The 13,237-nt window shown below is 39.6% G+C and overlaps 1 protein-coding gene across 1 annotated transcript in view; it reads right to left on the reverse strand.

Moving 5' to 3' along the window:
- Nucleotides 1-885: 885 nt before the first annotated feature.
- Nucleotides 886-13,237, reverse strand: part of ADGRB3 (adhesion G protein-coupled receptor B3) — a 791,667-nt gene continuing 779,315 nt past the window's right edge. Inside the window, exons 29-30 of the mRNA XM_060167396.1 lie at nt 7,791-7,895; nt 886-1,503 (exon numbers count right to left, since the gene is read on the reverse strand). Of these exons, the coding sequence (XP_060023379.1) occupies nt 1,315-1,503; nt 7,791-7,895 (294 nt within the window). The 3' untranslated portion in view covers nt 886-1,314. The remainder of the gene's footprint in view (nt 1,504-7,790; nt 7,896-13,237) is intronic.

Raw genomic sequence — 13,237 nt, forward strand, 5'->3', positions numbered from 1 at the left:
TCATCATCCCCGAAAGGATGAGGAAATTGCCGAAATCCTCTCCCCAACCTGCCCCCCGGCCCCCGGGTTCCTCTGGTGCCACCCTGAGGTGGGGGGGACATCACTGTGTGGCTCTAACACCAGACAGGACACCAGGGAGCCTTCTGCAGTAGGCTCATGTCGGACTCTTCAAATCACAGATAAATCATCTGCCAATACATTCACTCCCCTTTCCTTCTGCTAGAGAATGTACAGATACAATTTTTTAAAAAATCCCAAATAAGTTCATTTTCCCCATATGCCATGAAGAACGGTAGTACAAGTAGTTTCTTCTGTGAAACATGCAGTGAACTTCATTTCTTATAATAAACATTGTCCCTGTATTATTTTTTGTATGGTAACTTACTGTTTCCTACTAGCAGTTATCTTTTGTTGCCATGAGAGAGAAAAAACGTCATATTTATGTAAGACTATGATGGCAGCAGATTTCTGACAAGCCCCATTTACATGGTACATTGCTCCAAAGGGTGTGTGAGTAGAAAATACAGAAGCACTATACAGACCTACTATTACATTGGAGAAATCATGAGCCTCAAAGGAGTAATAACGGTATGCTATTAAAACCATGAATACATTTTCAGTATCTGTAGTGAAACAAGACTTTATAAATATGTAAATTTCCGTTCAACAAATCCAAAATAAAATACACTAAAAAACTGATATGTAGACAAAAGTTTATTTACACCATACAACATTTTAAATATTTTATACACAGCTGCAGCAGAGAAAGCTACTCAGAGCTTTCTAGAGAAAACTGCAATAATAAAGATGTGAAATATATTATTCATATAAAAGTGAGATTATTACTTTATTGCATTTAAAGCAATGAAGAATGTAGCTCAACAAACATTCATTTAATGACAAAAACTTTGCTTTTATATTATAAAGTAAAAAGTGTAGTAATGGCCAAACAGACTGTTATAAACTTTAAAAACTGCATAAATATATACATTGTGCTTCATGGTGAAGTTTTTTGAAAACTAAACCATATGAAGCGGTTACAACATGAATCGTTGCTTGAGGTTTATCTATAAAGTTTACCCTACAAATCCATTCCACGGGTACTTACAACACAGGGTGGTCAGGACTGTACACCTGGGCTTCTCTCCACTCGCCTGACTAGGGAGAAGTTACCAAAGCAAACATCACTGACATTTGGCATGTGGAGGTGCTGACATGAGAGAGTCACACTGTCCGGATAGAAATGTCAGGCTTCCCAAGTCTTAAGTGTCAGTGCAATACATTTTGTCTCCACCTCAGTCCATTTTGATTTTGTTAAACTTCTGTTTGAAAGTCCCCCTCCTGCACATCCAGAGGCAAATTCAGACATTTCTCCCACTCTGCTGGCCTCAGTTCCAAGGTGTCCTTTGCCTCTGTATCTAAGACATTGATTGTGGTATAATGTTGGTATTCACTGGGGTTTTTGAAAGTGTCCCATGGATTCTTGTTTGGTGCTGGGTTTTCCTGTCGAGAAGAGAGGGGAAGAGAGTCATTTATTTGATGGCTAGGATTGCTGCTTGTTGAAATTTCCAGGAAGAGAGCCTGTTCCTAAGCTTAATCCAGTTTATGTGATTCAGAGATGATTTGAAATTGTGGCCAGCTGCAGGAAATGGTTTTGATTTCAGTTTTCTTTCATTGAACAAATTGATGAACACCTTTTTTGAGTTACCCTAAAATTTTCCAGCAATCAAAGGAAGTGAATAGTATTATAGAAGGCAAGGTAGATGATGTTTTGTTTTGGGGCATCTTGTGAAGTGTCAGGATGGCTATATGTTCAGGTAGGAAGGAGCGTTAAGTTCCTGCTAAGATTAAATGTAGAAAATTTAAGTATTTTGTCAGAATCTTTGGAGGGATAAAAAAAATTGAGGATATGTCATAGGGCATGTTATGCAACATAAAAAACTGTAAACCCAAACTAGCCATATTTCATAAAATGAAATTTTAGATCACTGTCTTTGTTTAGTTTCTCTGCAAGAAATTATCCTTTTTAGAATATGAAAATGCTGCTATGTGTAATCTATTTTTTTATCTGATGTATATTCCCCACAATTTTCTATATACTTGCGTAGCACACTAGCACAAACCCTTTCAAAGAGCACACCGTTTTGGGGAAACATATCCAGCAATATAAGCATTTAAAAAAAATGTCTACAAGTCATTTCTTCTTAAGTTTCACAGTCCACACCCTCTAATTACCTCAGATTTAAGATCTGCCTAATTATGACACCACCGAGACCTTCCATGTTATAGGTGCTCGATGACTGCATGAGCAGACATCATTTGTGGTTTTTATAGTCTGGTATTTGCTGAAAGTTAGCAGTAAAATTTCTCTATTTTAAAGAAGTATGATTTAAAGGTTTCTGTAAAATGAAGGGCTTTGAATAGGATACACTAATCTGAATAACATAAAAGAACAAGAAGGAAATCATGACTGAAATCTCCTTAGACAAAACTTAAGCTAAAACAACTATAGTTGTTAAATGCATCCTTTACTCCCTCTCCCTTCCCCCCCACTCATCCCCCCACAAATTCTGGCCTTCAACTGACTACAATCAATTAGCAGGGGGAACATAAAACAGGTACTTGAATAATTATTTGGATTCCATTCAGTATATTAAAAATCATTCTCTGGTTGGGATAGGCCAAAGAGGTGACTTACAGAAATACTTATAACTAGAAATTACGTTATTAAAATTCTCAATACATTAGATATTTTTAGCACTTATTAGCCTTAATCATGAGGACACACAAGAAAAAATAGCTAATAGGTAAAGATTTAATAAAAAGTTAACTTTGGAGATATGTACAGTGGATTAATTCTGATTTAGTCTGATACCCTAAAGTCTCATGAACTATATAGTCTTATAACTCTCCCCTTCTCTCTCTCTCCCTTTTTTCTTTCCCTGTCTCCTTCCTTGCTTCCCTTCAACCCATGTTTATTTACCAGCTGCTCTGTGCTGGCATCATATTAGATGCTAGGGAGAGTCAGGTGATAAATCACTTGGTGAAAAGCACATGGTCCACCAGGGAGCATAGATTTAAAGCCCAATGCACACAGTACCAAATTCCAGTTACTCCATTCCATATGAATGTGACCTTGAACAATTTCTCTGAATCTCAACTTTACTATTTGCAAAAGAGAGATATGCTTTGTCTTTTGGGCCAAAGGAGTTGGCCAAAGGTGCAGCTCATTACCTACTTTGTGGAGCTGCAAAGATAAAAAACACAGAGGGGCTTAGCATGATGCCTGATTTTAATAAATGCTCACTAGATAGTAATCATACATATCATAAAGGTGTCTATAGTTAAATGAAGGTATAAAATATACAGTTATATCCACATCTACGATCCGGAAAAAGTGCTGAGGGAGTTCAGAGGGTGGAAATACAGCTTCCCTTTGTGGAGCACAGAGAACTTTCTGAGAAAAGTGACATTAAGGCTGGCATAGAAGAATGGGCTTTGTCATGAAGGCATATGTGTGGCTGGAGGTCGGTGGCTGGAAAGGCACGTGTACCAAGAAGTACAAATCCAGAGAGCGTGGAGATAGGACATCTCAGAACAGTGCCAATTCATTTTAGCTGGAGTGAAAAAGAATATCAGAAAAAAGCAGGCAAACGTGAACTGAAAGCCAGATCATAAGGGGCTTCGCCTGCCAGGCTACTTCCCAATTTGGAATTTATTTTGTAGGCAATGAAGAATGGTTGGACCTTAGAGGGCACTACAGGAACCTGAGCCATCAGTCATCAATGCAAAGCCATGGGGTGGATTTATCCATCTTGGAGGAGGCCTGTCTCAAGGAGCTTTCTGGGAATCCTAGGTTTGACAGAGAGTTGAATTAGTTCAATCCTAAAAGGATTCAAGATATGTAAAGTGTTAGTTCACTGGCTTTAAAAATAAAGGTTTCATTATGTTTGGAACAAGTGTGATTTTCCTTTTATATTTTAAAGATCAAGCACCATGGATACAGGAACTAAAAAGGCCCATTTTAAACACTGTCAGGATGTCTAGATTCTAATTTCAAAGAGTATGATTGCCGGTACGGGACCGATCGAATTTCCGAGAGCTTCTATTAGTGGGTAATAAATTAGTTAATGTGGTTCATCTCCTCTGGCATCCCATAGTACTCCCTGCTGAGCTGTGGTTCTCACCACTGTTCCCAAGTGTGTGGACACCCTTGAGTGGAGAAGAACCGCCACCCCCAGCAATCAGGGTGGGAACAGGACCCCCAGGGAGTGAGGGGGCTGGAAGTCAGGGGGTGGTGCCCATGGGGCCACCCATCGTCCTCTGTGCTTGGGGTGGATGGATTCTCGCGTGGAAAGTATAAACTGTTCAACGGTCCAAAGAACGATCAACCTTGGAACAGCCCGTGGGGATCACTGAATTCCACAGGGAGAGCCACCCAGGCCAGGAAAGCTTTCAGTGGAGGCCTAAATCCTGATATAAAATTCAGTCAGAGTTGGTACAAGTTCCTGATCTGATGTAACTGTTTTACGTTGGTTGGTTTGCTTTTTGAGCTCAAGTACAGAGCAGAGGCAATGTACGTAAACTGAAGCATGTGTGATAAAGGCCTGATAAATTATAAACTCAGTATAAGCCAACATGCGTCAGGCTTCCAAAAATGCGAAATGGTCTTAGGCTGTATAAATAGAGAAGATTAATGGAATATGAGAATTCAGAGCCACCGGAAACATGGCCTGGGCTGCCTGCGTGTTTCCCTCCGTTCCCAGCCGGGTTTGAGGGTCTGGCAGACTTGTAAGTCCCTCCTGCCTCCATCCTTTCCTCTTTCCCTCCTTCCCTTCACCTTTTCTTCCCTCCCTCTCTTCCTTCTTTCCCTCCAGTCTACGGATCGCGGGGACAAAGGGAAAGAGAATGTGTATATTTTACATTCTGAAAGAGGGAGAATTTGGAGCTGCTGCTTGCGCGGGTGGGATCCTGATGGAGACACTCACAGGGAAAGGCTGTTAACAATGCCTACCCCTTGTAGGGATTCAGGTGCTGTCCGGGCTGGAGCAGGGAGACGGACTTAATGGTCTTTTGGTTTCCCTTTGATTCCCCACATTCTACATAATTACCATCATTTGCAGGTGCCAGGCAGGTGCTGTGAGTTAGGAGCCGGAAAAAAAGATGAAACAGATTTTATTGAGGTTTGTGTCTCGAACATGTCTTTCTCCACCCAATTATGCACTGTTCCATTAGCAATGTGCCACTATGAATTATATGACTGAATTAAGGATAGTGAACTCACTCGCACGTTCCTTATTAATCAGAACTGAATAAGGATTTTTTTCTCTGTTCTCATGTATTTAGGACAATAGTGAAGCAGCAATGACAACTATCCTCCCCACTCCTAACCTCCCAAATGATAAATATTTATAAATCCTTTCTAGAAAAGGCAGGCTGCTGCAGAGCTGTGCTGTAATTAGTAGACTATTTTGGTTGTCAGGAAACTGAGATACAGATATTTGTGCCATTAATGATTTAATACCCAGACCATACAAGGGGAAATTATAGTCATATTATAGCAGTCAGCCAGCTGTATCTGTTGCATAAGGCTTTTGGATTGGTAAACATAACCTTCTCTTAAAAAAAAAAACAAAATGAAGTTTCTTCAGTTTATTTCAATGTTAGCTTTCAACATTTCAAAATGAGCAGCTAATAAGTTTAGGTCTAATCTCAATGGTGCAATTTTCATTTTCCTGCTAACTAAAAATTGACGGGTTAATATTTGGGGCAGGGGCGGTAGACGGAGAAAGAACCACTCACTACGTGTGTTTTCTCTACGCCTAGCGCTGTGTTGATGATTCCACATAACACATGATTCCTGCTGTATGGAGGAAAATAGACTGATATACACAAGCTCTTTAGAGACCAATGAAGAGTTAAAGTGTATATACTTCTGATAACCTTCATTTAACAAATGCAGATTAAACTATTAGACATGCAAGAAATCAAGAGCGGCCATTTACTGGTCACTTACCATGCGTGACCAGCATCATACTCAGTACTGAGAAGAATACAAGAAAAACACAAAGACACATAAATTCTTGCTGTTGATAAGCTGATGATACTAATCAGGAAGCCAGGATTAAGACCCATACACATATGAAAGAATCACTAGCGTTAGAAAGTGACCCAAAATACCTTAGAGTGACATGTATTTCAGAACGCCAGAGGTTGGGAGGAGTAGGTCCAGCCAGGGCCTGAAAAAGTGTGAGGCAAAGAAGGAGTGCCACGCTTGGAGAGGAGAAGCGTGGGGTCAGACGGCTGTCCCAGCTCCAGCCCTCAGAGCTGAGTCTCAGCTTGTAGCATCTCAGCGTCCCACCCGCTTTGGAAAGTGCGAGGATCGAAGGAAGCGTATTATTAATGACTGTTTTTCTATGCCCAAATTAGAAGGAGAAAATTGAGGTCCAGAAATTGAACTTTGTAATTTGCTCAAGATCGTTCTTGAGCTCTCGAGTTCTTAGCAGAAGCTAACTATCTGCTAGAAAACTCAAGCAGATAGCTCTTGCTTGAGCTTTCTTCTACAGATCTTCCTCAACTTACGACGGGGTTATGTCTCACTAAACCCATCATAAGTTGAAAATATCATAAGTCGAAATGCATTCAATACACCTAACCTACTGACCATCATAGCTTAGCCCAGCCGACCTTAAAGGTGCTCAGGCACTTACATCAGCCTATAGTTGGACAAAATCATCTAACACAAAGCCTGCTTTATAATAAAGTGTTGAATATCTCACGTAATTTATGGAATACTGCACTGAAAGTGAAAAACAGAATGGTTGTCTGGGTACAGAACGGTTGTCAGTGTATCAGTTGTTCACCCTCGTGATCTCGGGTCTGAGTGGGAGTTGTGGATCTCTGCCCCTGCCCAGCATCACGAGAGAGTACTGGACCACATCTCACTAGCCTGGGAAAAGATCAAAATTCAAAGTACGACTTCTACTGCATGCATATTGCTTTTGCACCATCATAAAACTGAAATATCTTGTCGAAGCATCATACTGATTTCTGGATGCCTGCACCAGTGCTCTCACGAATAATGATACAGCCTTCTCAGGAGCTTTGATTATGCCATGCACATAGTAGCTGCAAAACATCATTTTATTTGATTACATCCTATGCTAGCATTATAGTAGTGGGAATGAGTGAAGAGAATCGCTGCAATCAACAATCAAAGCCCCCAGCGCTGATGTGTATCCTGAAACTCTTTTCCCTACTCTGGTAGACAAAACCCACCACTCTAGTTTTAGGTAGCAACTCTCTCTCTCTCTCCATATATATATATAAAGAGAGAGACAGATATATGTGTTATTTATATATTATACATTTATAATATATATTATCTATCTATATTATATAGGTTATATATATTACATTTAATGACCTTAAAATGCCAGGCATTCTAATGAAAATATTTAGTCAAGTACTTGGAAATTTGAATTAGCTGACTTTTAACTCTGATGATAAAAGGTCCAAGTGAATCCAGCACATTTTTGATATATAACTAATTGCAATTAGACCTTATAATTGAGGACATTTGAAATATGAATAAAACACTTAAAGACTCTGTCATTCCTAATTGGCCTCTTAGTACATCTCAAAGCACCTTCAGGGGATTATTACTTATTTTTCAGTTTGCCACTCTTGTGTTCCCAAGACATCTGGGAGCTTCCCGAAGGCAGGGGGGACAGCTGACATGATGCATCTTTATCGTGGCATCAGGCACCGATGAAGTAAAGCATACTCACCAGACTGCTTGTATTTGGTATATCCCGAAATCTGTCCAAAGTTTGAAATTTCTGATTGAGTTCCTGAAACAGTTCCATATGCCTCTTCCTTGTATGCATGACCTTCTGCAAAAGAGAGTAAGATGGCTCTCGTTTCTAATCTGATTTATGCGTTAAAAGAAGAGATTTAGTATTTTGCTATGCTAATAAGGGAAATCAAGTTTTCCAGGAGCTAGAAGGTCCCAGAAGATGCCAAAAATGTAAATGGTTTGCACCAAATCCTTGTCTTATGGTCCGCACTTCTGGAGCATGAAGAATTGGCTATTTCTTCCACTTACAAGATTACCAAAAAATAGTTTTCTCCTGTGGGTGCATTAAAAATACAGCAGTCATTCCTCTGTAAGGTTTTCATCATTCAAAGTTAAAGCTGTTTTACAAAAATTGTTACAATATAAAAAAAAGTTTAAACATTTTGACTTATAAAGCACCACAGTCTCTCAGTTTTTGTCATGGGAGATATTACATTTTTATGTTTTATTTCTATAAACACTAAAATCTTAGCTGGCTGTACTAAAGGGGAAGCAAACTCCCAGGCCCTGCCATTTAAGGCTGACTCAAAGCACTAAAGTGTCTGAAATATAATGTGAGATCTGAAATCTTACACTTTCCCTGTGAATAGTGATTGAGCTTCGCAGAAGGAAAATCTGACCCATAGGTTTCACATATTTGTTTACAAAATAATCTTAACACTTAGAATTCAGAGCATGAATTGTGGTTGATGAGCTTCTACAACCACAGATACAAATATATTGATATCCTTCATCCCTGGTGATATACTTCTTCCAACTTCATCATAACTCAACAAATCGAGTCAGAAATCAAAAATGACCTGGGGTAAGTATAATACCATGAGCTGAATCTTTTTCTGTTACAGAGCATTTAAAAGAGTGCTAACAAAGAAGAGTTAGATAATAAATACCCTGTATTTACAAGTGTAAAGGAGAAAATACCTTCCTCTACTGTGATTTTTAAAAGTTAAAAATTTCAAAATTTTGGTGGTTCTCCAAGATTATGCCTTCGTGTTTGTGTAAGATTTTATAGTTTTTTTAAGCATGCGATTCATAATTCACCATTTGCTCTTGTGGATTGCATGGGTATACTATATTCATGCCTAAGCTAGGATTTGAACATTTGGTCTATTGTTTTAATTATCAAATATTTTCAAAAGTAAGGATTTGTTTTGAAAAAAGAAATATATCTTTGGAGGAAGATCTATAATGCCCAATTTTCTTCTCAAAAGACATTTGCGTAGAACACTTTATCTCCTTGAGAACAAAAATGGCAAAAGAAAAATGCAAATGGCATTTTTAACATATCTTAAAAAGGCTTCTTCTCTCTTAGGCCAACTTTAATTTCCTATATTTAATGAATCTGTGTTTAGGCAATACTTTGTTTAGCTAATTCTTCCATTTTCACTAGCCTACTTTCATAAGAGAGAATTCTGCCATTTTAAGTCTTGCTCTACTGGATTATTTCCACCTTGGCTCTTCTGAGCTCTTGGAGTTCGCTGTTGATGAATCAGGTGGGGAAGATGGGAACATGGCACCATCACTGGTGACAGGAGCATGAAACACAGCACCCGGCTACAGAGTGATGAACTTCCCTGCAATTTTCTGGAGAGTACAAGAAACAGATTTACAGGGTTTGCAGAGAAACACCAGACAAACGTAACTTGACTAGTGATAGCTGATGAAGACTGATGAGAGGGGGATTTGCGTAAGCAACGCGATGGAGGGATATTAAGGACCAAGTAGCTGGCAAACAATGCAGTACATTCTATCCTTAGGGAGGCAAATATTTCCAGCAGCACCAGGTCCTAAGACACTGACTAAAATACGGATTTGTGTTACAAGGAATGCTTTTTTTTTTTTTTTTTGCAGGAGCCAGACTCTGACGGTGGGGTGGGGATGGGCGGGTCTGATGACTTTCAGGGAACTTGGGGCGGGGAGGGGGGGAGGAATGCTTTTAAAAAAAAACTAAAACAAAACTATAGTCATCAGAATATTGACTCTGGCTCTAACTTACAAATAGTGATTTTCATGATAACGAGTCTAACCACACAGTTACTTTGTGCTAGGGTGCAGTCGGAGTGATGTCATAGTACTGACATTTCTCTAACGATATTTCATTCTGTCAGTTAATACATATTCATGACATCTCATATTGAGCTAAACGGGGGAGTAACAATGGTGTGCAAAATCTGGCAGAGTCCCTGCCCTTTTATAGTTTGAGGTGTAATGGAGGACCTAGGTGTTAATCACATAATAACTCAAATGAAAGTTAAATTAGACTGTGGTAAGGAAAACAAGCAGTGCTGTTATAGCAGTAAGTGACAGGGAAATTTGCTAAGAGAAATCCAAGTGAGGTCCGTTCCCCAATATTTACATAGTCATTTTTAAGTTTCAAATTCTCAAATCAGTTATTCCTGCATCGTGTTTGTTCTCTTGCTTCCATTTTATAAAATGCAGAGAATTCCTAGTACAACTTGTAGTCTTATGCCCAAATCCCCTTTCCTCAAGGAGATCGTTCCTTTCCAAAGAGATGGACTTATTTTCTAAGACGGTTGATACGCCTGCTCTAACGTGGTCCTGCGGTGGGTTTGCTGTGCCATCTTCCACTTATCTTTTATTTCATCAGAGGGTCCCGACTTTGCACTGGGGAACTGTCCATCAAGGTCTTTACCTTCCAACAAAGTTCTCTTTTGTCTGTCAGTCAAAGTCACTCTCTCTCTCGTAACCAAATATCTCTGATGGGTAAAAGCATGTTTAAGGAAGCAAATAAAGTGTCAAATATATCCCGTGGAAATGAGGATACATTAGCTGATAGGAGTTTTTAAATCATATCCTGATTGAATGGGCAGTGCCTGATTCTGAACCGAGTGGATTTTATTTTGAGGAGATGGATTGTTAAGACATTCTCAGAAATATATATGGTGGATACCACTATGATATAACCAAAGAGCCGTTTGCAATGTTCTCCGTAAGTTCATGAAAGCTACTCTGAACCATAAAGCTCAAGGACCCTGAAATGAATATAAAGACAAATGAAAAATTTAGATGCTAAAATTCAGGGCCCTTCCTATCTAGAAACATCCTCATGCCAAATAATCATTCTAATTTGAAACTGCCATCTTAGCACAGCCAGAAATCACCATAGCAATGATGGCCTGCTGCTTCTGAGAGGAGTGTCACATTAGGGTTGCCAAGGGGCAGCTCACGTATCTGTCATGGGCCCAGTTTGACCTTCCATGCATGATTCCTTCTTGTTCATAAACTCAAGTCCATCTTTCTGCTTTTCTTAGTGGGGAAGGTTCCATTGACAAGAAAGCCAGCATCACAGTGAATATTGGATGGTTTCTATCCCAGTAGTGTTCTGGGATAAAAACTTAAGCTGCAGTTTTAGTTGTCACAAGTAATAAGGGTTTCCCTTGCTTTATTTACTTGCCTAAATAATTATTTATTTGAAGCAGTCATGCCTTTGATGATCTTGCTTACCTAATTAGAAGTTTTCATGCTTATAAATCTTACTGGTTCATTTTGATGGCTCTTTTAGGATTTTTACAGACCTTAGTGTTTATCTGTTTACCTTTTCCTTTCTTTTGTGACCTAAACATCCTGTGTCTCAAAGAAATTGACTTCTGTGACAAAACTGTAACTCATGTGGATTTTCTATTGGAGCAATCAAATATATTCTAATTGGCAATACATATAAAATTCAGGTTCCTTCAGTTATAACGCCTTTCAAATATTACAGGCATCTTTTGCAGTAAAGATAAATGCTTGGCAATGCTCCCCTGCACTCAGATTATTATCGTCCAGCCTTTTTCAAAGCTGTATTGAAGCGCTATCCCAAGAAGACCAGCCACCTAACTGCACAAAAGTAGTGTCTCCGAATAGCTTTTTTCACAGGACTCTTATCTTTTATTTTATATCTTTGTAATTCAAGGGAGGCAGTCTTGGCAGCCTTCTAATTGTTGGAATTAGAGAAAAAGTGATACACTGTGAAACACTTTCATGAAATTTCAGATATTTGAGAAAAATTAGGATGTGAATAAACTTCATGTCTTGAGCTCCTATTACATCCCAGACAATCTCCTTGATTAACTACTTGGGACATATCAAATCTAACAGCTCTAGGTCTGGACAAATTTGGATTACGATCTTACTTCCATGGCTTTCAAGTTGTGTGGTAAGAGGCCCCACACCCAACCTCCCTTTAGCTACAGTTTCAGTAGTCAGAATAACCTCGGAAGATTGTTCTGAAGACTTAAAAAGGGCTATAAGTCATATCACTGGAGTACACAGGTAAGAGCCAGAGGAGCCATTATTAGCTTCCCCACTCCTCACAATAACCCTGGGAGGTGGTGGTCCTTATCTCACTTGACTGATTTAGGAGACTTAGCTTGAGAGGCGGGCAAAGCTCCCAGCTCACACAGGTGGTGGGGGGTTGGAATCCGTTCTGAATCCAAGGGAATTCTCTCTGCATGCTGCTTGCTGTCTCAGACGGACCCCGCATGTCCAGGGAGCATCCTTTAATAGCTCTGTGGCTATTGATCACCCTGCAATGGTCCCAAAGTACTGCAATTCTGGTTTGAAGGCTGGTCTCCTTATTTTGTCTCTGAACACCTCGTGGGCCGTGACTTTGCATCCCTGACACCTAGCACGGTGTTTGACCTTCTGAAGGTGCTCGACAGATGGGTGTGGAATAAATTAAATGAATGAGATGTCATAGATACATAGGCCTTGGAAGGCCATCATAAATCTTGCCCCCTCTCGTTCTATTCAAGAGGTCCCCCCACTGGAGGGAAGACTCATTTTATTGGCCCCAGACAAAAAGCCTCCCTCTCTGTTCTGGTCCTCTTGTGCTCCCTTATTTCCCATACAAGTGTCTTATAAAGGGCCTGCAGGTGGTTTGAAACAAACTGAAGGTTTTCTCTTCCAAATTCAGAGTCTTGAATCATAGAGTTGGAATCTCTTTAAGCCTGAATTACAGATAAGATAGGCTTTACTATATATAAACTTTTAGAAATGGAAAGAAATTGCTAGAAAAAATTGGAGAATCTCCCGACTATAAACTTTAGATTATGGGGCTGGGAAATCATGTGCTGTTAGGAATTAGAAACCACTTGGCCCGAATTACCTTTTCAGTGTTAGGCGTTTATACAGCTATACTGCCAATGTCTATATTTACTCATATAAAACTAGGTTTATCTCTACTCATCTCACTGCTTTACAGGCTTCAATCCAGAGTGGGCTGTTGAATACTAGTCTGCAGTGATGGGAAAACCCATGTCAAGGAAGCAAGAGACACTGCAGGAATTAAGGTTGACTATCAAATCAAAGCCACATTGTGGGAAGGGGATGATTTATGTACTTTTCTTTGGCCAGAGTCCCAATGTATCCATAAGA

The sequence above is a fragment of the Lagenorhynchus albirostris genome, chromosome 12 (genome assembly GCF_949774975.1).
Source record: "Lagenorhynchus albirostris chromosome 12, mLagAlb1.1, whole genome shotgun sequence".
In the NCBI taxonomy this organism is placed as follows: Eukaryota; Metazoa; Chordata; class Mammalia; order Artiodactyla; family Delphinidae; genus Lagenorhynchus; species Lagenorhynchus albirostris.